This window comes from Gopherus evgoodei, unplaced genomic scaffold (genome assembly GCF_007399415.2).
Source record: "Gopherus evgoodei ecotype Sinaloan lineage unplaced genomic scaffold, rGopEvg1_v1.p scaffold_39_arrow_ctg1, whole genome shotgun sequence".
Classification (NCBI taxonomy): domain Eukaryota; kingdom Metazoa; phylum Chordata; order Testudines; family Testudinidae; genus Gopherus; species Gopherus evgoodei.
In genome coordinates this window covers 2,175,256-2,202,548 of record NW_022060060.1, presented here as the reverse complement: position 1 = coordinate 2,202,548, position 27,293 = coordinate 2,175,256, and the positions used below count along the sequence as shown (strand labels likewise).

The following is a 27,293-nucleotide window of genomic DNA, read 5'->3' as shown; positions in this document are numbered from 1 at the left end:
AACAACAATAATCATGCCTTTTTGAGCTTATTTTCTTCTTCTGCAGCTAAAACATAAATCACCTTTTGCACAGAAAAGTTTTCTTATTGAGCACAGGATTACACCAGAAACTGGAGATGAATAATCCAACCCAGACTCAGAATAACATAAAGTAACCCTAGCAGTTCCTTCAATTTTCTCTATAGAGGTTCTTGCACAGCTGTATAGCACTGTGATCTCGGAGGCTGTCTTTAAAGGGACCAAAGTTTCTCTAATACCAAGTAAGTGACTGAACCTTAATTCTCAGGAAAGGGTATTTTAAAACTTTAAATTTAAGAAAAAGAAATTTCTTAAAGTTTTTTGCAGGCATATTGAAGGTGAGATTAAAAATAAGGCTGGGAGTATGCATGGATTCTTATTGTCTGTGCTTATAGTGTTGGTTTTAAGCAATACACGCTTTGGATCCAGAGACAATAAGTGTTTCTGGAAATTTGTGAGTATAGTATAACATCTTCTGACTGACTTTCAGTGATAATGGACATTCCTTCTTTCTAGCAAGAGAGAAATTACATGGAAAATATATTAAAAATGGTGAGTGTTGCTCTGCACTATGAATTCATTTTTCCACTGTGATAGTTTCAAAATGTTTTATTGAAATTTTCAACATCCAAATTAAGTTCATATGATCATGTTAATAAAGCATTTTTATGACTGCAGAATCAAGCACTCAAAAGTTAGGACATGAGAGAATTAAGCTTGTATGGGCCATATTAACTCTTTCTCCTTTATGCTACAACTTCTAATGAAATGATCATATTCTGTTTTTCCCCACAACCCCCATTGTTAAGTTCTTCTTCTTCTTCTCGCTTGAAATCCTGTCTTCAAATGAGACTTAAAAGCTCAATCAGTCTAGTTTATCAAAGTTTGGATTAAAAGAAGTCTATAGCATGTACTTATCAAATAGGTACTCTCTCTATCCAAGCATAGGGCAAAGATATTCATTGCTTTTAAGTCCAGAAGGGATCATTATTATCATCTTCTAATTAAATTTCAAACACAGCATTAACTTTCCAGGAGATCAACCCCCTTCTGAGCCCTCTGTCTCCATTATGAAGTCAGAAAATGAGAGCATTGCTGCTTGCCTGGTGAAAGATTTCTACCCTAAGAAATTGAAGATATTCATGAATTCTGACAGTCAAACTATATATGAAGCAACATCTATCCTCACATCTAGTGGGAAATACAGTGCCGTCAAAGTTGCCAAGTTGTTCTCAAATGAACCAGTATCTTGCTCTGTTCAACATAACAGCAAACTTATTAAGAAAACCCAAACAGCTGAGAAGCTGCCAGGTATGTTTTCTGGGTTTAAGGTTGAATAAGATATCTTTGATATGAATTAAAATTTTATTTATCACATAGGATCATAGGGAAAGCCAGAACGGATCAGATCATTCATCTACTCCAATGCTCTGTATGCTCTATACCAGGGGTAGGCAACCTTTGGCATGTGTGCCGAAGGTGGCACGAGAGCTGATTTTCAGTGGCACTCACACTGCCCGGGATCTGGTCACTGGTCTGGGCGACCTCTGCATTTTAATTTAATTTTAATTGAAGCTTCTTAAACATTTTAAAAACCTTCTTTACTTTACATACAACAATAGTTTAGTTGTATATTACAGACTTATAAAAAGAGACCTTCTAAAAATGTTAAAATATATTACTGGCATGCAAAACCTTAAATTAGAGTAAATAAATGAAGACTCAGCACAGCACTTCCGAAAGGTTGCCGACTCCTGACAGTATTCTGCTTCAAAGGAAATTGAAAGAAATCCTACATAAAATTCTTATGTAAGAAAATGTTTTGTACCAAAAACTCAAGGGCTAATATGCTTCCTCAGAGGGAAAGACACCCCTTAACTTCACAGCACTACGAACCAGGCTAGAACTGTGCATAGTGTGAATTCCCACCCTCTTGAATTGCAAATAGTTCCGTGAGATTATTATATATCTACATACGTCATTTCTTTTGGGTGCAGTTTACTGTCTTTCTTTTAGATTTCACATCTCCTGCTCCTGAACCGTGCAACATTTCAAACTCTACTCTCAAAGGTTAGTACCCAAATGAATGATTCTGTTGCTTATAGGCAATTTATAAGATGGGGGGGAAACTATTGACTTCAACATCAGCTGAGAATCTGGCCCTTGCTGTGTCTGGTAATTTAAATGTACCAAACATAGGACCAGGTTGTCCAACCTTTACTTGTGTTGATGAGCAGCTACTCACTCAAATAGTCTCACTGGTGTGAATGGGAGGAAGTGTTCAGCAATGTTGAGCAGGGATCCTGCAGTCTAGCTCTGAGAGTCCAGTCCTCCGTCCATTGAGGTCAATGGCACAGGACTGGGGCCGGGGGGGAGATCTCCACTATGGTCTATTGCTACTGCATGTTCTTAACTCATTCTGCTTGTGCCCATTTCCCATTAACATCAATGACAATTCATCAAATTCTCCTTCTCCTGTAATCATTTGCATCACAGAAGAGAGCTGCAAGACTAGCTCTACCATCCTTAATCTTCCTTCTCTCTAGCATATGAAGGATTGAAAGAATTCAATTTTTTACCTGTAAAGGTCCATAAATATCAGCTTCACCTCACATACAGAAACCAACAACAAAAATATTTCTACTGATAATAATGGAAATTTCCAAAATTAAACAAAGCAAAATAGGAAAAATGCTGCTTGAGAACTTAGAGTTTGACTTAAGGGTATTTACTTTGTATATTTTGACATATGATATTGACAAACTGCATTTTAATGTTTAAGCTTATTGAATCTCAAAATCTATCATTATTAGGTAATTGTCTGACCCCTAATTTCATACAATTGTGAAAAAATTAAATCAATAGAAATGGAAAAAATACTTAAAATCAACGATTTTATCTGTCTAAAATATTGAAAAATAAAAATTTTATTCTGACAAACCTATACACATGCGCGCGCACACACAAATATCTTTCATCATTCTATTTGGCTTTGCGCTAATATGAATTTTCATGGTGAACCCACAACTTTGTTTCATATTTTGTAGACAAGAATGAGGAGAAAAGTGTGAAGACACTATCCACGGCTCTGCTGGCTTTGGAAATTGTGCTTGCAAAGAGCATCATCTTCAATGTGCTCATGATTGCAAGATTAGTCTTTGAGGTATGTGATACTTTGCGGTGCAGACCGGGCTCTGGCATTTTTCGCACTACTGTCTGTTAACAGCGGCTAGGGCAGGTCTTTTTAACATGCTAGTGAAAAGGCAGATCATCATGCCTAAGTCCTGCCTATACTAGCAGGAAGAGAAGACATAGAAGAAGAAGAATTGTTTCATGGGTAGGGGCTTGGTTTCCTTCCTGGCTCTACCATGTTCTGTGTCAGCTTGAGCAAGTCACTTATGTTTTTTTGAATGTTCTGCCTTTAGTGTCTCTCTGTCTTGGGTCTCCATCTGTAGAATGGGAATAACAGCATTCCCCTACCTCACAGAAGGTATCCGAAAGCTTTACACTAAAGGATGTCATAAAGTAACTTAGAGTGATAGCACTCACACAGTTGCTACCATTAGTCATGAAATAGTGGTTTGCAGTGTTGTAGTAGCCGTGTTGGTTTCAGGATATTAGAGAGACAAGGCAGGTGAGGTAAAATCTTGTACTGGATCAACTTCTGTTGGTGAAAGAGACAAGCTTTGGAGCTCCACAGAGCTCTTCTTCCGGTCTTTCTCCAACAGAGGCTGGCTCAGTAAAAGATATTGCCTTACCCACCTTGTCTCTGTGAAGTGGCAGGACATCTCTCAAGGCTCCTGATTTAATCAGAGATCTCCTGTCTCTAGTGTGGCTGTTCATATTTATTCGTAATGTACTAATGCCTAGTATAGGGACAGCTCAGATGAGGGCTCCAATGTTCTGGGCACTGCTCAGACACATGAGAGACACAGTCCCTGCCTCAAATTGCTGACAATTGAAATATAAAAAACTGGGTGCTTTTCTAAAAGATCTACTCTAGGAATTATTTTTGGGGAAGTTCTATTGTCTGTATTATACAGGAGGACAGACTAGCTGATCATAATGTTCCCTTCTGGCCTATGAAACTCTCATTCTGTAATTCGTTCACTTGCGAAAGTCCCACAGATGTCAATATAACTTCAGCACCTGTATGATGAATATGTAATTGGGATTTGCCATGTGGAAAAGACCAAATAATTTTGCTGTAATAAAATAAATGAACATAATAATTATTAACAACGTCATTGTTGTTCTAGGTTTGCAAGAAGGAGCGAGGACGGACCTGAGAAATAAAGCTAAATTTCTATCAACTTTAATTATATATACTGCTTTTGATACTGACAATTAGTCAGCATTTGTTGTTGCTAGGACTAAATTTTTAACAAGCTAATTTTGGTAACTGAATAACAATTGTAGAGTTACAACAACAACTTCGGAGTTAAGACTGGAGGAGATTTGGTATTCCCTCAAATCTTTTCTTACCTTGTGGGGGGGGGGAACAGCCCATCTTTTATTCAAATCTGCCATGTTTCTTAGGCTAGAAAAGTAATAGAATGTTTGACTGCTAACTTATACTGATTGTGCAAGAATTTTTGGAAGAGCTGACTGTGAAAGATGATGGTCTTTTTAAACATGTCTTCCGATGTTTTTCATTCATGTACTTTCCTTTCCTATTTTTATATGAAAGCAATGTTTTGTGTTTTGGTGCATTTGCCTGCATAATAAATTGTTGCACAACAAGAATTGTTTCTTTTAACAATATTAAATGATTTTAACCTATAAATGGCAGAGAGACTTTCCCTCCAGAGGTGTTAGGTCCAATCCAGCTTCATGCTGCGGGGGAGACTTTCTGATTTGAGGGAACAGGGAATGGAATATGGGCCTTTCCTCTCTAGGGGGTGTCAGCTCCGATCTGTGCCAAGGCAGGGAGACTGGCTGGCTCCGTGGGTGGGGAATGAAATACAAGACCTTTCCCAGCTGGGGGGTGTTGGTTTGATTTTGCCCGAAGCCAGAGAGACTGGCTGGGGTGTGTGAGTAGGATACAAGGCCTTTCTCCAGTCTGGCTGCTCATTGGAGGGACTAGATGTGGGGCAAAGGCAGAAGTGAGGGAATGGGATTTGGAGACAATTTTAAAAAATGAAAACAAAGAAATTAGTTTTTTTTTTCTTTTGCTACATGAATAAAATGATGTTTCTTCCCTCTTAACCAGAGTCCATGAAAAGCAGATTGTTCTGGGTATGAGCTTATTGGCCCTCGTAAATGTAGATGTGCAAATTGTGTAACTAACTGAAGGAAATTCATAAAATAAAGAGATTCATGAATCCCATTAATTGTGAATATTAAAAAAAATATCTGAGTGCAGCAAATTTAGGACTAAAGCTGGGAAAATGATCTTTTGGTTTAGTGTTTGTTTGAAAAATAATAACAGAAAAGTTTTTCAGTTTTTCTCACCAAAATGAAAACATTATGTTTTGGGTTGAATACAATGATTTATTTGACCTGAAATGAAACATTTCAGTTTGAGGTGTTATTTATCTTTATTTAAAATAGTTAAATCTACCTAACACAATTCTGATAAAAAAACACTTTGACTTTTTGTGTCAAAAATCCCAAAATGAAACATTTTGACTTTTTTGGGAAAGTTACCCCCCCACCCCCTTTATGACTGCAACTATTTGCTGAATTTGACCCACATCCATAAACAAATTTCGTTGACTTGAATCTGTGTATTTTGAAGAATAAACTACTCACAGAACCAAAAGCCTAACCCTCAGTCCACTCTGGGCAGAGCTGAGGTGCCTTAGCACAAAGGAGCTGGAGAAGTTTGCCAAGGAGCGAAAGGGTTGCAGAATCACACGGGGGATTTTGTGATGCAAATCCCATTGACTCGGAATAGAAATTGTGCTTCTAAATCCAAGAAGCATTTTTACAATCCCAGCCTCTTCCTGGTTCTAATCAGGTCTTTTCAGCCCAGAAAAATGAGGCCCTCTATCCCCCAAGGAGTTTTCAGTCCAGGAAGACTGAGTAAGAAACCCAGAATACAAGCGCCATTATTTATCAGGTCTGTTATGGTTCTACCTAGAGAACGTTGCCTGATGGTGGACACTGAATATACCCAAAGTAACTGAGATCTGGGTCCCATTATGCTGAGAGCTGCACAGACAGAGTCAGAGACAGCCCCTGTCCTGAAGAGCTTATAGTCTAAGGAGACAAGGCAGGAAAAGGGAGGTGGAACTGGCTACAGCACGAACCAAAGTGGGCAGAGTTTAGGTACACACCTGTTGTTAGATCTGTGCTTAGTACATTCCACCGAAGAGCTAAACAGCATGAAAACCAGTCTCTGAAACTCAGCTCACTCTGGGGTGGAGTTCGTTTGTCTTATAAACCAGGGGAATGTCCAAATTGCATAGCCACATTTCCTGCTTAGCGCTGGCTAGTCCCCAATCCTGCAGCTCTCAGAGACACATCCCATAGCCCTGCGGGTGCATGCAGTTACCAGCCAACCCCCTGGGGCCTCTCCCTACAATCAGAAAGATGAAATACTGGCTCAGCTTCATATCCATTCTATTCACTTTCAAAGGTAATTTAATTGCTAAAGACATTGGAGGTTCTTTTACATATGAGTCTTATGGTCTGCTTTTTTCCATTCAGGAGTCCAGACAAGCAGTGAATTTGTGGCATCCGGTGGAGAAATTAAAAAGCTTGGGGACTCTCTTCAGATCTCCTGCAAAACCTCCGGATTCAGCTTTGGTGACTATGGCATGAACTGGGTCAGACACGCTCCTGGGATGGGACTGGAGCGGGTTGCCACGATTAGCAATGCCGGGGATACAATATATTATTCTGAGTCTGTGAAAGGGCGATTCACCATCTCCAGAGATAATTCCAGGAGCCTGTTGTATTTGCATATGACTAAGCTGAGACCTGAAGACTCTGCTGAGTATTACTGCACGTGGGACACAGTGTGCAGAAGGCAGTGGGAGCTCAGACAAGAACCTTGACGTGTGGTTGTTGAGGGAGCAAATTTCTGCTGGGGAAGCTGAAGCCCTCAATGCTAGAAAATCCTGACAGAAACTGGCAGAGTCAATCCACTCTGTGTTAACCACAGCACAGGGTTACCTGTTCCATCTACTTTCTTTCTCTGGAACTGAACACCAAGAAACTTTTTCTTTTCCCCTGGCACCAGCTCTTTCTTGTCCCCTTGAGTGCTGGAGTTCCCCCACACTCCTGTTCAACAACTCCCACCAAAGGGAGTGCTGTATGATGGGGCAGAAGGAAATCTTGCAAGATGTGGAGGGATGTCTCTAACATGGACTGGAGTTAAAGAGAATATAGGAGGTTTTATGTTTTTCTTGAACAAGGCACAAGGATTGGGTGTTTCTGACACACTGGATGTGCCCGTCTATCTATCTGGGTTGTATGCAGTGTTGTTGTAGGATGTTGGACCCAGGATATTAGAGAGACAAGGTGGATGAATGCACATCTTTTTTTCTTGAACAAGGCACAAGGATTGGGTGTTTCTGACACACTGGATGTGCCCGTCTATCTATCTGGGTTGTATGCAGTGTTGTCGTAGGATGTTGGTCCCAGGATATTAGAGGGACAAGGTGGATGAATGCACATCTTTTATTGGACCAATTTCAGTTGGAAAATGGGACAAGTTTTTGAGCTACATGACCTGAGGAAGAGCTCTGTGTAGCTCAAACACTTCTCTCTCTCAACAACAGAAACTGGTCCAATAAAAATATTACCTCCCCCACCTCTTCTGTTTGTCTACCTAGTGGTTACTGTAATATAAATAATAAATACTAGTACCTGTGCTTTGGGCTGTTAATAAAAACTATACAGGACCAGACAGCAATACCCTTAATCAGGTTGAATAGTTCCATTGAAGGAAGGTGGCTACTTTTTGGAAAAAGTACTACCAAATGTAAAAGGATCACAATGTGACCCACAGTAACGGACAGACCTTGTCCCAAGCAGTATACGTCTTGAACAGACCAAATAAAATAATAAAAAATGAAATAAAGAAAAGAAAAGGAAGATGGGACCAGGATGCAACATAAGGCAAAGTAGTCAGCCCATGTGAAAATGAGCCCAGCTGTTGTTATTTCCATGAATATTATTATTTTTTCCCCTCAGTCAAGCAACAGCAAATTGTGGTGTATAAAATGGTGGTTATTCTGGGCTGGAGTTCATCTGATTTTTATAAAATGGAACGTACAAAATACCTAAGTGAACTTCCTGTTTAAAACGAGCAATTTGCCTGACTCTGCAGCTCTTGGAAAGAAAATCTAGATAATCTGCATCCCCCTATGTCTGTGCAGTTAACAGCAAATTCCTCAGAGAACTCTCCTCAGAATCAGAAATATGCTATTATGGCTCCGGACTGCATCCTTTCTATTGGTTCTCAAAGGTGATTTAATTCCTATGGACATAGGAGATGCCCAAGTATTATTAGAGAAGTCTTAATGTCTCTTTTTTTTCTATCTAGGGAGTCAGTCAAAATTAGAATGTGTGGCATCTGGTGGAGAAGTTAAAATGCTCAGGGACTCTCTCCGGATTTCCTGCAAAACCTCTGGATTCAGTTTTGGTGATTATGGGATGAACCAGTACAGAATCACGCCTGGAATGAGCATCAACCATTAGCTATTGGGCCAGAGATACAAAAAATTATGCTGCTTCAGTGAAACGGGGGGAGGGATAGTTCAGTGGTTTGAGCATTGGCCTGCTAACCCAGGGTTGTTAATTCAACCCTTGAGGGGGCCACTTAGGGATCTGGGGCAAAAATCAGTAATTAGTCCTGCTAGTGAAGGCAGGGGCCTGGACTCGATGACTTTTCAAGGTCCCTTCCAGTTCTAGGCAGTTGATATATCTCCTATCATTATTATTATTAACAGTCAATTCACTGTCTCCAGGGACAATCCCAACATCCTGCTGCATTTGCACTTGACTAATGTTAGACCTGAGGATGCTGCTGAGTATTACTGCATGTTGGACACAATGTGCACAGGGCACTCGGAATTCCGATAAGAATGGGTTTTACTGCAGAAGATTTCTGCCAAGGAAGCTGAAGACCTAAACAGTAGCAAATCCCAAAAGAAACCAGCTCAGACAATCTGCTCAGCTTTAACAATAGAAACAGTATACCTGTTTCCATCCACTTTCTTCCCTGACTCTGGGTCTTGGGATTCCTTCCCCTAGTACCACCTTTCCCCAGCCCCCGTGTGCAGCCTTCATTCCCCTGCTCCATCCAATCTAAGTCTCCAGGGGACAACAGAAACCAAGGCCTCTCACCACCTGGCCTTGTAGGGACTCCTATCAAAGGAACTTAATTGTGCTTCAAAATGGGGGCTAAAGGAGGTCTTGGAAGATGTGTGGGGATGTGTCCACATGGGAGAGGGGACAGAGAGAACACACCGTGTGTTAGTGGCTTTCTTAAACAAGAGGGCAAGGATTGGGGGCTTTGCCATATTGGATATGACCTGTGCAGGCCTCTATCTACCCAGTTTTCTAATATAAACAATACAGAGTCTTACCTGTGCTTTGTTCAGTTAAAACAAACAAACAACATAGAGGACCAGGACCAGAGCACTTCAGTCTCCCTGGACACTCAATAACAGACCTAAAAGTGGCAATTCCTCAACAAAAAAACTTCAAAAAGAGACTTCAACATAAAGCTGCAGAACTGGAATTAATTTTTAAATGGGACACCATCAGATTGGGCCTAAATAAAGACTGGGAGTGGTTGGGTCATTACAAAACCTAAACCTAATTTCCCCAATACTAATTTTCCCCTACTGTTACTCACACTTTCTTGTCAACTGTCTGTAATGGACCACTCTCTTACCTCTTCAAAAGTTATTTTCTCTCCCTTAGTATCCTGCTGTTAATTGATTTTTCTCATTAGACTGACCTCACACGTGGTAAAGCAAACCTCATCCTGTCATGTATTTATACCTGCTCCTGTATTTTTTGCTTCATTCATCCAGTGAAGTGGGTTCTAGCCCACACAAGCTTATGCCCAAATAAATTTGTTAGTCTCTAAGGTGCCACAAGGACTCCTCATTGTTTTTGGACTTGTGGTTGTTGGGGGGGGAGATTCTGCTGTAGAAGCCAGAAAATCATGGTAGAAAAAAGCAGAGAAATTCCAGTTTTCTTGAAGGAAAAGAAAGGAAAAAATTAAAGAAACCCTGGGTCCATCTGTGTAAGAGAAAGTTCATTTGTATTCACATCTATTCAGAGTTTGAGGTGCAATGAATAGGCACATGCGAATGTGAATGCCTTATACACTGCATTTTACTGAAAAATGCAAGTTAAGAACTAGAAAAATGGGTCTTTTTAGACTCTAAAATGATGACTTGCATTTTATCTTGCTTTATACATTAGGATGCAAATTGGGGCTGATAATTTAGGGGCTAATTTTAACCACGATACCATACTCTTCATGGGCCAGATTTCCCAATATATGCAGATCTGTAAAGATGCAAGTGGGAGTCAGGTGATAAGTATCTTTGAGGATGCAGGCCCTAGTGAGATTTTTAAAGTGTAAGTAGGTTAGGCAGTTAACTGCTATTTAAATCAAAACCATTTAGCATCTAGCCTATTTAGACACCTTTGAAAATCCCATTAGATGTCTATCTGCATCTTTAGGCATCTAAGTACATTGAAAAATCTGGCCACATGGTTAGGATTTTCAAAGGAGCTAAGAAGTTTGGTGCCCAACTCACATCTTTGAAAATGCCATCCAAAATGAGATTAGTTGAGAAGTACGGCACAATATAAGCAAAGAGCTGGGAAGAGGGTGGAAGAACAGAACTGGAAGCTTAACCATTTCAGATTGTGAAGACAGGAGATATCTATGCATTCTTTTCTCGCTACAGATCTCTAATGTGAGGTTCGGAAAATCAAATATTTTACCACAAACAACAAGATGGGTATTTTAAAAGTCATTTAGGCACCTTAATCCCATTGAAATCCAATAGGAATTGGGTGCCGAACTCACGTATGCTCCCTGGAAAATTTATCCAAGGTATTTACATGGGTCACATTACCATAGTCTCTGTTTTAACATATTTATCCTCACAGTGCTCCTGTCAGTCACCTGGTGAAGCTCAAAAGCTTGTATACCTGGGAAAATGAGGTATAAGGAGCATGAGGGTATGTTTCTCATAAGTACTAAGTGATCTAGGAGTCTCTAAGTCCCATTTTCAAAAGTGACTTAGGCACTTAGGGAGGCCTAAGTATCTTTGAAAATCAAGCCTTACACTTAGCTCAGTCATAATCTCACCTCTCTAGTTCTCCTGAATTCTTTCCTTTCAATAAGAGTTTGTTGGCATTTGTTCTTTGCATGTCTCTTCTCATCAATGTATTTGGGTGTCCCAGCTAAGAGCAAATATTTGTTCAGAGTCAGAGAAAAAAGTCTCTGGGTATATTAGTGTGAAAATGTTTTAGAAAAGCCTTTGAATTTACAGTTTGTTTAATCTGGTTCCAGAATATATGTATCAAAAGAGGCAGCACAGCGTGGGAACATTGCTTCCAGAACTTCACATGACAGATCATAGAACTGGTCTAGAGAATGTTACACCAACCACAGACTGTCAGGATTCTCTACCCATGAGTAGCAGATTCGATTTCCTCTTTCTCACACTGGGAACTAAAAAGACAGATTCCTTATCTGGTGTAAACTGTGCTATGGCAATGTACAGCAGATGAGGAACTACCCCCAATCTTAAAATCCACAGGAAAAGGCTTTGAGAGTCTCAAAAACATTTTCATTTTTAAAATCTCAGTATTAGAAGCATTTTGGAAGACCCTCCCAAGGTAAGACAAATTGCTCAGTTGTAATTCTATCTGATACTTTTAAACTAAATAATTTTTGAGGGATGGGCCAGCTCCTCAACTGGTATAAATCAGCAGAGCTCCACTGACCTCACCACAGCTGTGCTGATTTATAGCAACGGAAGTTCTGGGGCAAAATTTTCAAAAGACACAAATGACTGACAGAAATCTAAGGTCCATTTTCAAAAAGGTATTTAGACACTTTAAGATGCAGATAAGTGCCTGGTGGGATTTTCAAAGGTATTCAGGCTCCTAAAGATGCAGATAGGCATCTAGTAGGGTTTTCAAAAGCACTTAAGCAATTTAAGCAGCTAACAGCCATTTAAATGAATGAGAGTTAACTACCTAATTCACTTAGGTGCTTTTGAAAATGTGACCCTGTAAGTGTTATGTCATTTTTAAAAATGATACTTAGTCTAAGATAGTTTTGAATTTTTTACCCTTGATCTAATATTTTCTAAATGAATATACTGTGGTCTTGGTACGAGGCAGAAAGCCTGGCTTTTTATTGTTAATTTGAAAAATTCAAATGGAAGAAATGACTCAACTAACTTTTTAAGAAAATCTTCCCTCAGATATTTTATTTTGGAATGGGTAAAGGCATTAATACAAGGCACAGAAGGGAAGAACAGTCACTTTTCCTAGGAGTGTCGTGAATGTGTATGTGAAAGAACTGGACTAGCTACTTAAAAAAGATTAATGTTTATCTTGCACATTCCTTTGCTTGGTCTGACAATTCAATGGCTTACTACACTCAACAAGGAGATGTAAAGATATTTGGATAGCTTTTTAGGAGCATACTTTATTTTGCTCAATAAAATTGATCCTTCCTGCTGCAGCAAACTGAATTAAATTGGAATGAACGGAGTTTTGAGAAGTCACCTCCCTTCATACCCTGCCACAGTCATAGAGAAAGACGACAACTTTGTAAAGAAGTGTATCACTGTGGACTCTGACTCTCCTGGGACAAAAGTTACGGTAGATCCAAGTAAGTTCTTGAGTAAACCATTTTAACATTATGGAAAGAGAATTCTTATAGTCTATATGTTCTTATAATCTGAAAAATCACAATGTATTAATTTTTTAAAATCTAAATATTATACATTCTTGTTTTATGAAGGCTTCTTTACATGATTACAAATAACTATGTGTCTAGGGAACTATGTTTTAGTAAAATGGATCCAGATCCTCAGCAGCTTTGACCCAGCATTCTTTCACTAAGTCACTGCAGCCAGACACCTCACTGGTGTAAATTGGCTGTAGATCCATTGGAGTCAGTGGGCCAGATCCCTAGAGGGCATGAATCCTCTGTAACACCATTTGTGTGGGTGGGCCAGATCCCCAGCTAATGTAAACTGGCACAGTTCCATAGAGGTCAATGGAACACTGTGGCTTTACAGTACCTAAGGATTTGGTCCATTACAATTAGAACGTGAAGACATGATTGGAGTTAAGAAGAGAAGTTTAGTTTTGGGTCAGTTCATTCTTTGCTGGGCTCATTCTTTGCTTGCACATTCTCTGGAATTATTGCTGTCAGGTTGCTGTGTCATATTTATATCCCATGACAAAACACAAAACTCTCTTCCAGTTTGGCTGATGGTTTGACATCTTATAGCAGGTACTTCTGATTTCTAATATAAATTGATATAGTTACCACTCTCCTAGGGAGCATATTCCATAGTCTCTTTGTTCTCTGTGTGAGCATTTTGGTTTATTACGCAGACAAAAAAAATAATTTCTTAATTTATCCAAGTTTCCTCTCACTAGATTCCTGGTAAAATCCTGAACATTTTTCTTATTCACCCATGTTGGGAAGCCCCTTTGTCTGTTTTCAAAGAGTTGTCACTTCCTCCTTTAGTTTTTGCTTAGCCATTCAATACACGTCTACTTCTTCTTCTTCCACCCAGTATCAACAATCAAGATCCTGGCCCAACCAATGGGACTTGTGCTCCTAAATCACTTGGAAGCTTTTTGAAAATCTTAATGTAAATGGACTAGACAAAGTTGTAGGGAAAAGGAATGACCATTATCCCCATTTTACAGATAGGAAAAGAAAACACAAGAGAGGTTGGACTGGGACTAAGGCAATCTTGGCTCAAAAACTTCCTCTTGGATCGACTCCCTGAGTGGTTTGGTGAAGTGACTTCATCTCTCCATGCCTCAGTTTCCAATGTGTAAAATGGTGCTAAAAGTTCATTAATTCACAGGCCTATTCACAGGCCTATTTTCAAAAAATGGGTTTCTTTGACTTTAACTTGAGTTGGGCCAGAGCCCAATTTATGAATAGCTGTAAGGTCCTTAGAGGTCACTTTCATATAAGAAGATACATCGCCTGATCTCTGTAATAAAGGTGGAATGCCTAGCAACTTCACGGGGTGTTTTGCTATCAAAGGGTCAAATTCCACCCACAATTGCATGCACATTACCACGTTAAATTCAATAGACAGACATCTGCATAAACAAAAGCAGAACTTGGACCACTTCATGCATCGGAGATCTGCAGCATAGAAAATATATCTGGCGTGCAGATGATCATAGAACAAAAATGTGCTTTTGTTCAAAAGAGGTTTCCTGTCAAATTGATATATCACCCCCCACCAACAGCCCAAGCTGTTTTATGCTCCGCAGCGACATAAAGCCATCTTAACTGTCTGATTACAGTGGGCTTGTGGCTGCTTTGGGTTGCTGGAGTGATGCAAAGAAGGTAGATTTTTACTGGTGAAGCCAGTTCTTAGATTCAGATAGAAGGAAACACATTTTCTTTCTTCAATGTTGAATTTTTTCATGAAATCAGAGAACTGAACCTGAAAATGCCTAGGTAGAAATTCAGTTACCAACTCTGCACGTATATATGAAGATGCTGCAGACATTAAATTTGGACTTTTAGCCCTTCATTCTTGAAAGAGATTAGTAATTTTGGGTGCCCAACTTGGGATCCCATAAGTGGGACTGATTTTCAGAGCGTGGATGGCGCATATATTTTCAATGAGGCCTCCTTAAGGTGTCCTAAATTGGGGAGCCAAAAACTGAAGCCCACCAAATTACAAATCAATTTAAAAGATCTTGGCCATTATGCCCTTAACTCCTAACCTTAACCTCAGCACCTATCATTAAAATGTCCTGTGAGATTTCTTTTCATGACAAACGTGACATTCAGAGTTGAGCTTTTGCACTGCCATGCATGACAACATGATCAATTCCTCCTTTCAGATAACCCAACACCTTCTCAGCCTTCTCTCTTGATTTTGAAGTCTGCAGACTCCAGTGGTTCAACTGCTTGCTTAGCAAAGGATTTCTACCCTCCTGAACTGAAGATGTCCATGAATGCTGATGCCCCTGTTCTGTATGAAACCACTGAGCCTGTCCTCTCATCCAGAAAATACCATGCTGTAAAGGTTGTCAACATTACATCGAACCAAGATGTGCATTGCTCAGTACAACACCACAACCAAAAAATTAATACAATTCTAGCATCGGAGAGAGCAGCAGGTATGGTGTTATGGGTCAGAGAAGAATGACCCCTAGTAAATTCTTTAATACTGGACGGGCTGCTCACCTCCTGTAAACCATTGCTGTTTCATTGAAAGCTAAGGATATGTTTTTAAGGCCAGCAGGGAGCATTATGATCATCTTATTTGAGTTCCTGCAGAACCCAGGCCAGATAACTCCGTGCAGCAGCTCTTGCAGTGAAGAGAATGAGTCTTCCCTACCCTGTTTGTTAGCACTTGTGGGCAGACATCCATTCTCAATGTTGTGTGTCCAGTTTACAGTTTAGATTTTTTAATCTGCATAAGGGATTTGCAAATTAGCTGCTCTCATCCTCTAATCATCTTTGAAAATCTGAGACTCCATGTGATGATGAGTTTATCGCCTCCCTTGGTAACACCCACAGGTTAATTACCCACACTGTACAGAAGTTTGGTAATATTCCCAGTCTGACATTACTGACTTGGAGAGGGCTTTTCAAAAGTACCTAAGGGCCCGATTCACAAAGGTATTAATGTGTCTAAAGATAAATATTGGCCTCTAGTGGGATTTTGCAACAGCATCTAATAGGTTAGATGCCTGAATCCCATTGAAAGCCAATGGGACTTAGGCTCTTAACCTGTTTATTCCCTTTTAAAAATACGACTGGATCCCTACCTCCATCTTCAGTTGCTTACCTTTCAAATCTGGCCTTTTTAAGCCTAAACTCTACTGACATTCAATGAAACTTTGGCTTCCAAATGCCTATATCCCTTTTGAAAATGCAACTTAGGATCCTAAGTGAAGTAGGGACAATTTTTAAAAGCTATTTAGTCACTTATAGATGCACCTAACAGACTTTTCAAATGGACCTAGATTCTTAATTTCTACTGATATCCACTTTTGAAAATCCCTTTATGAGCCTAGCTGCAAGGTAGCTAAATACCTTTAAAAAACGTTGAAAAATTTACCCTAGATCTTCTTCTGTTTTTGTTTCCTATGCCAGAAATCCTCTCCCTGTGTAGGTACTTTTAGAGTGCGAGCACATCACCTCTTAATATTCTTTAAATAAGTGAAATAGATACAAATTGGGAGATAATCTTTCAGGGCCTCGTCTTCAGTCCCAGCTGATGTTAACTGGAGTGGATCCACTAAAGTCGAAAGTGCTGTTTATATGGGCTAAGAAACTGGATCTCGGTCCAGAAACTTAACTGAAGCAAAAATCTCAGACATTTCATTTGTTCATCATGAAAGGCTTTTGTGAATCACTTGTGTTTCATTTTCTTTCTCTTCAGTTTTAACAACTCCTGGACCTACCACAAGCCTGATGGAGGTCTGCAGGACTTCAACTCCTAGCCTTCAAGGTTGGTTTGAAAATGCATGGAATTTTAGGGCTTGATTCACTATTGAGTTATTCCAGTTTTATATCATTGTAACCCCATTGATTTCAGTGGAGTTACACCAGTGTCAACTTGTATTTCAGTGGTGAATCAAGCTTAGAGATCAGATCTTCAACTGATATAAATCCATGTAACTTCCATTGGCTTCTATTCCAGTTAAGAATCTGGCCCAAAATGTGGCTTGACTCACTGAAAACTATTAGTGCTCTGAATAATGTAAAATCATCACATTTAGGGCAAAATTGTCCTTTGTCAGCTGCACTGAACAGCTGTTATCCTAGAGTCAGATTTCCAGTGCACATTCTGCACTGTTTCTACACCTGCAAAACTGTATCTGTTTGTTTACCACATTGTTTTTGTGCTGATAGCAAATTACCACTTCAAAGCCACAATCTCTCTTGCACTTTTGCAGGTGAAGATATGGAGAAAATGAATGCGCTGTCTATCACTGTGCTGGGCTTGAGGGTGTTGCTAACGAAAAGCATTGCCTTGAATATGCTCCTGGTCACTAGATACCTTTATTTCTGAGGTAAGAACTGAGGGTCAGTGGGGTTTATGCAGTGCATAGACCCTTTTTATGTCCTCCAAAGAGGTATGCACTACGCATAGGGGAAAAACCTTGTTCAGTCTCCATTGTCTGCCCTCCCATCCTCTTTTACTAATGAAGAAACTAGGCCTTGAGGTTCAATCACTGATTTTAGGTTTTAGAGCTGGGTTCAAGTCCAGGTATCCCCTACATTCATTTAGGCAAGACAGACAAAGCCATATTTTAAAGGCTTTTAAGCACATATGCACTTAACAGGTTTTTCAAAAGAAGCAGGCACCTAACCCCCATGGTGCATTTGAAAATCCCTATTTTCATCCTCATGTGGCAAAATACCTTTAAAAACCGGTCCCTTAGGATGGAATTTTGAAAGGGGTTTTAGATTCCCTGGAAAATCTCAGAATTAATCTCTCTGCATTCAAATGGCAACAGATTGTGGAGAAACTCCTAGGTTGAACAGGGGAATGGAGGGCATATCTTATGGGAGGAGAGGAGGTTAAAAGAGTGTGTCTTGTTTAGCCTAGCAGAATGAAGGCTGACAAGGGATTGGATTGATCAGGAGGGTAAACACCAAAGGGCTATTGAAGCCAGCGGTGACTCCAGGCAACAGCAATGCAAGCGCGTGCCTGGGGCAGCAAGCTGCGGGGGTGGCAGCCAGTACCTGCAAGGGTGGCAGTCAGGCAGCCTTTGATGGCATGCCTGTGGGAGGTCCGCCGGTCCCGCAGATTCGGCAGCAATTCGGCTGTGGGTACACCAAAGCCGCGGGACTGGGGACCTCCCACAGGCAAGCTGCCAAAGGCAGCCTGCCTGCCGTGCTTGGGGTGGCAAAAAAAGCTAGAGCCATCCCTGATCGAAGCTAAGGGGCAGGGCAGGCACAAGAACAAATGGCCATGAATATATTTCTACTGGAAAGTACAAGAAGGTTTCTAACCATCAGAGGAGGGATGTTCTGGAGCAGCCTTCCAAAAGGAGCAGTTCGGGCAAACAAGTAGTTTAAAGATGGAGTTTGGCATGTTTATTAATGGGATTATGTGATGGCAGTGCCTGGGATAGCAGGAGGTTGGATTTGATCACCCAGGAAGGCTCTTCCCATTTTGTGTTCCTCTGGGCTTAGGTTCTCCACCCGTAAAACAGGGAGAATAATCTTCTCTGTCTCATCTATTTTGGATGTTTAAGGACTTAGATGCCCAACTCCCATTGGAAATATACAACACTTGGACACCTAATTCCCCTAAGTTCTTTGAAAATTCCACCTGAAGGAGGTGATGCAAAACCCATTGACTTCAATGGGACACTTTCCACTAACTTGAGTGGGTTCTGGTCCAGCACTGATGTGAATATACTTGGAAGAATCTGACCCATGAGACATCACAACAATCATGAACTGCTCTTTTTCTTACAGGTTGGATGAAGGGAACAAGCAATGATTTGAAGAAGATAGCAAATAATTCATTGGCTTTTACCCTTTATTAGAGCTGGTCAAAAAATGAAAATCAAATGAAAATTTCAAAGCTGGAATTTTTGGAGGGTTCAAAATTGAGCCAATTTTTGTGTTTTCCAAAAATCTCCACTCAATTTTTATATAACAAAAAACTGAATTTTAATTGAAAATATTGTTGAAATAATTATCAAAAATTTTAGTCTACTGAAAACCTGGTGTTTAGCAAATGAACAAATAAATATTTTGATACTTTTCAATAACATTTTCAATACATTTTGTGAAAATTTTCACAAAAATTTAAAATATTTGAACAATGACTTTTTTGAGAGAAAAATATTTTTTGAATAAAAGCACTTTTTGATTAAAACTATTTTGTCCAAAATTTTGACTAGCTCTTCATTTTATTTTACTTCCCTCCAGCACTTTTAGTTTTTCTTTTATTTTTTCCAGTATATTTTAATTTTGAATAAATCAGCTCTTTCTAGATATTTGAAATGCTAGTTTCAACAGATGCAGTTAAATGTCATATTTTTTAAATTGTATTAATGGCAACATTTACTGTTTGTTTGTGCTAACTGTATTACATTGATTTTTATTCAACTCTATTTTATGTTTTAATGAAGTCAAACCCAATTAAAGAGATTCATTTTATTTTACGTACATATGACAGACATATGGAAAAGCTAATTTCAATATAATTGGATTTTTATTCAGAATTATATAAAGTGAAGAGTGCCTCTTAGGACCTAGATTTATCCATGTTTTTGTTTTCTTCATGAATAGTTTTAACAAAAATGAAACATTTTCATTAAAACTTTCAGTGGCAAAATTCAACCGAATTGAAACACTAAAATATTCTTTGGCCAAAAAACTGCTGAAATCAAAATGCTTTTGTTTTTCAGATGAAATTTTTCAGTTTTTGGCTTTCCAACAAAAAATAAACCACAAAAATTCTCAAGGAAAGCAGACACTTCCAATGTAAAATTTTGTTTAATTAAATACCCAGTTTTCCATGAAAATGTTTTAATGGAATTTTTTTATCAGATATTACATTAATATTCTATTGTAATCTATTTTATGGCTTAATAAATTCAAACCCAGTTAAAATGACTGATCTATTTAAATTTTACTTGTATTCTTATTTTGATTACATATGACAAATGTATGTAGTAACCCTAACCCTAAACCTCACTTATTAAAATTTAGTTCACATCCTGAACTATGAGGATTTACCTCTTTTCGAACACTGTTGTTTTTCAAATCTTTACTGCTATAAAGGCACATTCTAATTTCTGTGTAAATGTCCAGTCCTCTTCTGAAAGCTGCCTGGCTTTTGGCCTCAATGACTTTTTGTGGCAATGAGTTCCACAAGCTAATTTCTCATTGTGTGCAAAAAGTATTTCCTTTTCTCAGTTTAAAAATTGTTGCTTATGGTCTTTTTTCTCTATCTACAAATTATGCTTTGCTGTGAATGTTCAGAGGTCCAAAATTTGCAAAGTATATACAATCTAAAGCAAAGATGGCAATTATGAATTGATTTCCTGCCAAACTAGCAGCAATATTTTTTTTGAAAATTCTAACAATTTAAACCAGCTTTGTTTTTCTCCCCCCCGGCCATTTTCATAAGAGTCACAGAGAAACGAATGACATTCAAAGTTCACACACACACAAATATTGTTCTCTTTGCTGCCGTCTGATAACAGGCGGGTGCTGCAAGGAGGCAAGGGGTTTTTGGCAGTCTGACAAAGAAGAAGGTTGCTGTGGTAACCTGGATCTTAGAGACACATCTGTCCACATGCTACGCTTCACACCAACTTCTCACCCCGAAGCCCTGCCAGCTTCTAGTGAGTAGCAGAAGGAAGCTGGAGGGCTGTGTTTGCACACTGCAAATAAGAACACACACACACATTATTTTAAAAAGCATTTAGACAACTTGGGACAGATCCCCGCCTGGTGGAAATGGCTATAGCGCATCTGAAGTCAGGGTGCCAGATCCACAAGTGGTGTGAACCAGCATAGCTCCACCAGAGTCAATATGCCAGGCCCCCAACTGGTGTAAACCTGAGTTGCCCCACTGAAGTCAAAAGGTCAGATCAGCAGCTGGTATAAACTGGCCATGGTTCCATTAGAACAAATAGAAACAATGAGCAGTCCTGTGGCACCTTAAAGACTAACAGATTTATTTGAGCATAAGCTTTTGTGGGCAAAAAGTCCCCTTCATCAGATGCATGGAGTGAAAATTACAGATTCTGGTATAAATATATCAAAGGGGTCGCTGTGTTAGTCTGGATCTGTAAAAGCAGCAAAGAATCCTGTGGCACCTTATAGACTAACAGACTTTTTGGAGCATGAGCTTTCGTGGGTGAATACCCACTTCATCGGATGGCATAAATATACTGACACATCAAGAGAAGGGAGTTACCTTACAAGTGGAGAACCAGTGATAAGCTAGGTGGCTATGGTTTCACACTGTAAATAAGTCATATGCTACAAGCCACCAAACGCATTTTTAAAAAAAGCATTCAGACAGCTTGGGACAGTTCCCCACTTGATGAAAATGGGCATAGTGCAACTGGGAGCCAGATCCTCAAGTGGTGTGAATCAGCATAGCTCCACTGGAACCAATGGGCCAGGCCCCCCAACTGGTGTAAATCAGACTTGCCCCATTGAAGTCAAAAGGTCAGATCAACAGCTGGTATAAATTGGCCATAGTTCCACTAGAATCAGTAGTTACACAGATGAATATCCATCCCTCTGTTTCTGGAGAACATGAGAAGTCTCTGTTCTGATGGCTAGGTTGAAAGCTAGATGATAGGTGAAGAGCTCCCACTAGTGTCAGGTGTGTTAAAAGTTTTCTAACTAAAGCACGTACATTTTTGAAGGGGAGTCACGAGTGGGATGAGGAATAGGGTCAGGTATTGAGGTAAAGTTAATCATTAAGAGGAGAGTATAATTTGCATTGGGAATAGCATTATAGTTGGGATACTTTGTTTTGTCACTTTGTTTTCTGACACAGACAAGAAATCTCTAATACGGATGTTATTACTCTGTGTGTTTCGATAGCATCTAGTGGTCCTCACCCATATCTAGGCCACATTGGGCTGGGTGCTGTACAGACACATCATAAGAGCATGCCCAGGCCCCAAAGGCCTTACACTGTAAATAGACAAAGGGTGGAAAACAGGAAATATCATTGTCCTCGTTGTGCATGTGGCCTTTGGAGGCTGAGATTTTGAAAACCACCCAAGGGATTTAGACTGCAATTAAACAAAGTTCTAAATTCTGAAAACCCTGTAGGAAGGGACTTGTCCATGATCACACAGGGAATCTTTGGCAGAGCCAAGAATTGAACCAAGAGACCAGAGTCTCAGTTCACAGACACAAGGCCTACCTTTCCAGACACATATTTACATGTGTACACAAGCGTGCAGTTACTGCAGAGCCCTGCAGACACACGGTAGCACTGTGGATGGCGCAGTACTAGGTAGCACTGTCGTCAGCTAGGACAGGAGAGATCAGCAAGTGGAAGGCTTTTCTGGCATGATCCCCCTCCCAGAAAAGCGCTCCTTGACAAAGTGAACATCAAACGAGCTTGAATTACCCCTGCAGAGGGTGAGCTGAAGGGCTTTGTTGGAAACCAGGCGGTACCAGTATAAACCTGGGTCCATTTGCAGAGTATCAAAATTGCAGCTTAGCTTTGTTTTGTTTCCCATCTTCACCCTGAGGACTGAGGGGGTCTGTGATGTTTTGTGGCACAGGAAGCCTTTGCCTGCGAAACAAATTTTACAGGAAATCAGAATAAATAACTAGCGAGCATGGAGATAAGTGGTTCCTTGGCTACAGTGATTAATGCAGCTGGAAGTGTGAACCTCCTGAAGTAAGGTGCCAGTTACACTGCTGTAAGCCCAGAGTCAACGTCCTGCCACCAGTCACTTTAATGTGGACTTACAGGAGTGCAAGCGAGTTTACCGATAAGGGCCCATGACCAAAGAAAGAAAGAAGTTTACAACTGAGACAACTTACAAAATAGCATTAGCAGTAAATTATTTAGCAAAAGTGTCTGAGTTAATTTTCTGCTCTTGCTCATGGTTGTAGATAAGAGCTCGAAACCTTCTGTGACCTCTGCTTCTCAGAGATTATGGCAGGAAGAAGGAGCATAGTTTTGTGTTTGAGTGATTATGTGAGGTTATGTAGAGGGTGTGTAGGGAGAGGACTATGGGTAACGTTTTTAAAAGCACTTAGGAAATTTAGGAGCCTAATACTCATTAGCTTTCAATGAATCTAGGGCTCTTTAGAACTTTGGTCACTTTTGAAAATGGGACTTAGGATGAGAAGCAGTTTAGGCGATTTTGAAAATTTTACCTCATGAGTTTGTGGAAGCCAATTTATGGTGACAGCTTTACAGGCGAGGGATCACTCTTCTGCTAAGGTCATCGAAAGTCACCATGTCCATTTGCATGTGCATGTCTCTCTCTGTGAGTGTCTCTGTAGATATGTGAGTTTACATTTGTGTATAAATAAACAGTTATACCTACTCATGCCTGTATGTGATTGTGGCCGTGTGTATCTTTGTGACGGACTTGTATCTATATGTGTGATGACTGTATGTATATACTGTATACATGAATATGTGGCTGTGGGTTGTTATGACAGCATATGCATGCAAGTTGGTGGGTGTGCGTACATGTGGATGTTAGGGTATGTGTGTATGTATATGTGTGTGCCTCCACATTGTAAATTTGTGTAACTCTTTATGTGTAGCACCGTATGTGGCAGTGAGTTTGTGTTTGTGTGAGGTTGTGGGTGTGTATGTAGATTGTCAGTTGTGTGATTGTCTATGTATGTTACTAAGACTGTGCAAAAGTGTGTGTGTAAATGAGAAACTGCACGAGAGTGTGTATACCTCTTTGTGGCTGTGAATGTGTGTAAGCCTGGGTGTCTGTCAGTGCAACAATATGTGTTGGTATCTGAGTCAGTAGGGGTGACTGTGCATATCTGAATCTATGACTTGGTTTGTTTTTGACTGTGTGACTGTGTGTGTTTGTGGAGAGGGGTGGAACTGAGAACAAGAAGATGAAGAGAGGGTGAAATGGAAATCAATCAATAGCTTTGTATAAAACTAAACCATTTAGCAAAATACATTACACAGCACAACCCTATTGTTGTAAATAATAATAGGAGATGTATTTATCTCCTAGAACTGGAAAGAACCTTGAGTCCAGCCCCCTGCCTTCAATAGCAGGACCAAGGACTGATTTTTCCCCAGCTGGCCCCCTCAAGGATTGAACTCATAATGCTGGGTTTAGCTAGCTGATGCTCAAACCACTGAGCTATCCCTCCCTGCTGCTTGAAAAATCCATAGAGGGCTTAGCTCATTGGATTCTACCTGCCAGCACAGATCTGGCCAATCATTCAATTATGCACTTCAATGTAGAGAGGAATCAATATCTCAAATAATGTGTAAAATTTCTTATCACCACCCATGTGGAGTTGAATGAATTTCTTTCTGTGGTCTCTTTTGCCCCCTGCTGGTGAAATCCTTAATTTTTCTGCTAGCAAAATTTTAAATTGAACAATTCCAGTAAATAGGTCAAAGGAAAAACAATTATCCTCTGCTTATACCACAAGGCACATTTCTTCATTTTTCTTTCAGTTTTTCATCTTGTCAGCTGGCTGGTGCTTCTGCATGCCGAGCAATGACAATGCAGTTTGCTGGGTGCAGTGAACAGGTTGCTCCAATTTAAAAAGAAGACGGAATGAGATAATTGTGTTCTAAAAGGAGACCTGAAGAAACTTTCCTTTGGACAAGCACTACATTAACTGTATGACAAAGTACGTGACTTATAAAAGCTACGATGGAATTTGGGAAACCTTTTTCAAGTTCGCCTCAAGGATTTGGATACTCAATTCAGTTAAGCTTAGTAGAAATCAGACATTCAAATAAATTTCAGTCATGTATAGTCTGAGAGCAGGAATATCATATTGGTAGGGTTAGGTAATGATCCTGTGGAATTCATTGCCACAAGGCACCATTCTGGTCAAGATATTAATAATGTTCAAAAAAGATTTGGACATCAATATGAATAATGGGAACACCCAGAATTATGTTAGAGGTCTGACAGGTTTTAAGGGTATAAACTAGAGCTGGTCAATCAATTCCAGTGGAAGGTTTTTCTGTCAGAAAATGCTGTTTCATCAGAATTAAAACTTCCTGCTGGAAGGTGCAGATCAAATATCATCTCAGAAAAATATGGAACATTTCATTCTGATGCGGTCAAAACATCCTTTTCCGATATTATAGGAATGGAAAATTTCAATGTTTCGTTTCAAAATGATTTTTTGCTTCCAAATGTTTAAATTAGTTTTTTTCTGTTAAAAAAGAGGCCAAAATCAGAATGAAACATTTCAGTTGTTTGAATTTCAATGCTCTGGTAGACTAAAGATAGACTTGTTTTGAAAATTCCATATCTGTGGAAAATTTCAATGTTTTTTGGTTACAATTTGGAATGAAAACTAATTTCAGAAGTCTTGAAATCTTTCATGAAACAGAAATTCTGCTTCCCTCCAGCTTCAGTGCACAAACCAACCTTTAAATGATGTGGTCAAGAAGAAACTTCTCCTCTGGACAGATAAGTACATAATGTCCAGGTGTCTATCAACTTCTTTTGAAGCATCTGGTACTGAGCATGGCTGGAAAGGGGCATTGGACTAGATAGAACATGGTCGATTGCTTTGTTCCTATAAACCTCTAGAGTTTTTGCTGAGGGACTTATCAATGTGGGAACAAAGTGTTGCTTCCTCTCCACTGACATTTGAGGATGGATCAGACTGCTTCAAATGCCAGGTAAGAACCACATCAGCGCGGGAACTTTTTATACAATAAACATATATATAATTATAAAAATGTTCTTTTAGTGTGTTGAACTAGGACTCAGGAGATCTGCCACAAACTTCCTGTGTGATCTTGGGCAAGTCACTTAATCTGTCTGTGCCTCAGTTTCCCCATCTGTGAAATGGGTGTAATGATCCTTCCCTATGTCACACTGGAAGATTAAATTCATTAAAGTTTGTAAGTCATCCAGATATATCACTGATGGGGAGTTATATAAATACCCAAGCAGAGAGACAGAACAGAAATATATGCATTGGTTGTACTTCCCACACCCACATTCCACTTAAAAATGTCCCAGATACTGATTCCTCATTGATGTCAATAGGAGAGTTTCTATTCACTTCCGTGGCTTTTGTATTAGGCCCTTGCAGGGAGGTTTTCAAAGTTGTTTAAGTTCTTTGACCCTTTAATTTTGGCTGAGGCTTTCAAAGGAGCCTCAGGGAATTAGGCACCTGACAACTATTGGAAAATCCTAGACTTTAATGGGAATTGGGTGTCCAAATCACATAGGAAATCACAAATCTCACCCTTTTATGAATGAACACATTTTGAACGTCTGTAAGGACAGAACTCCAGTAAGCTTCATACTCCCAGATTTCCAAAGTCCTAAAGCAATTTAAAAAACCATTGTGTATTGTGAAACATGTCTGGAAATTGGGAAATCTCTTAATCTAAACTGGGCTGTAAGTAATTTACAAATGAGGAAGAAGAAGATTTTGATAGTAAGTGGCTTAGGGGAGATTTCTGTAAAGTGGAGTCATGCTGTGGGAATGCTGATAGGTATAACGAACTTGTCTTTGGATCAGGAACTAAACTTAAGATTCAGCCAAGTAAGTATGAACTTCATTTAAAACCTGCCTGTCCTGATTTTTCACACTTGCTATCTGGTCACACTGTCTACGTGAGGGAATTGACTGGCCTAATTATTCTAGAATAGCTCTTGTAGTACGATTTAGCTATTTTTGTATGCTCCAGAATAATTTCCCCATGTGGACATGCTATTACAGAATAAAAGTGATTTTATTCCATCATAATTACTCCACTTTGGGAACAGAGTAGTTATTCTGAATAGCGTGTCCATATGGGGAGCTACTCTGATACAGTTTATTCCACAGTAACTATGCAGATCAGTTTTCCCATGTAGACAAGGCCTAAAGGAGTTAGATGTCCAGTTCCATTCCATAGAACCAGGTGGCTTTGAAAATCAGCTCCCAAGGGTCAGATCCATTTGTCTGCTCTGGCTATTTTGTGTTATGCTGGTGGTGCAAAGTAACAGAGAACAGGTTTAGCTGACCAGTTAAATGGGTGGCTCTCAGTGCATGAACCTGTCTTGGGAACATGACTGTGATATTTGCCAGGGGGTTAAATTAGCAAACTTGTGGCTAAGCTGAATGAAATGGTAATTACTGTCTGCGGAAAATGCAATTTTAATGCTATTATTTCAGTATCATCAAGAAGCCTCAGCTGGGCTTGGGACCCCTGTACCAAAAGCACAGTGAGGGACACTCCCTGCCCTGAAAGATTAAACAGTCCAAGGGAAGCAGGGGAAATAGAGTTACAGAATGGTGAAGTGACTTGACCAAGTCACATTACAAAACAGTAGCAGAGCCAGGAATAAAACCAAGGTTTCCAGACTCCCTGTTCAGTGCTGTAGCCACTAGACCATGCTTCATCAAGCCATGTGTAATC

General features: G+C 39.7%; 1 long non-coding RNA gene and 2 gene segments (V, D, J or C); all 3 read left to right on the top strand.

Annotated features, from left to right (window-relative positions):
• Nucleotides 1-6,881, top strand: LOC115642342. The segment is given in 5 exon segments: nucleotides 11-260; nucleotides 1,054-1,329; nucleotides 2,035-2,088; nucleotides 3,066-3,181; nucleotides 4,278-5,280. Coding segments are annotated over 4 exon segments (441 nt in total).
• On the top strand, nucleotides 6,563-18,937 carry LOC115642337. The segment is given in 6 exon segments: nucleotides 6,563-6,601; nucleotides 12,702-12,850; nucleotides 15,073-15,351; nucleotides 16,623-16,691; nucleotides 17,140-17,256; nucleotides 18,674-18,937. Coding segments are annotated over 4 exon segments (594 nt in total).
• Nucleotides 11,072-24,471, top strand: LOC115642378. The gene is made up of 3 exons (XR_003998187.1): nucleotides 11,072-11,844; nucleotides 12,028-12,036; nucleotides 24,461-24,471. It is a non-coding gene; the product is annotated as an uncharacterized LOC115642378 (long non-coding RNA).
• Nucleotides 24,472-27,293: the final 2,822 nt, after the last annotated feature.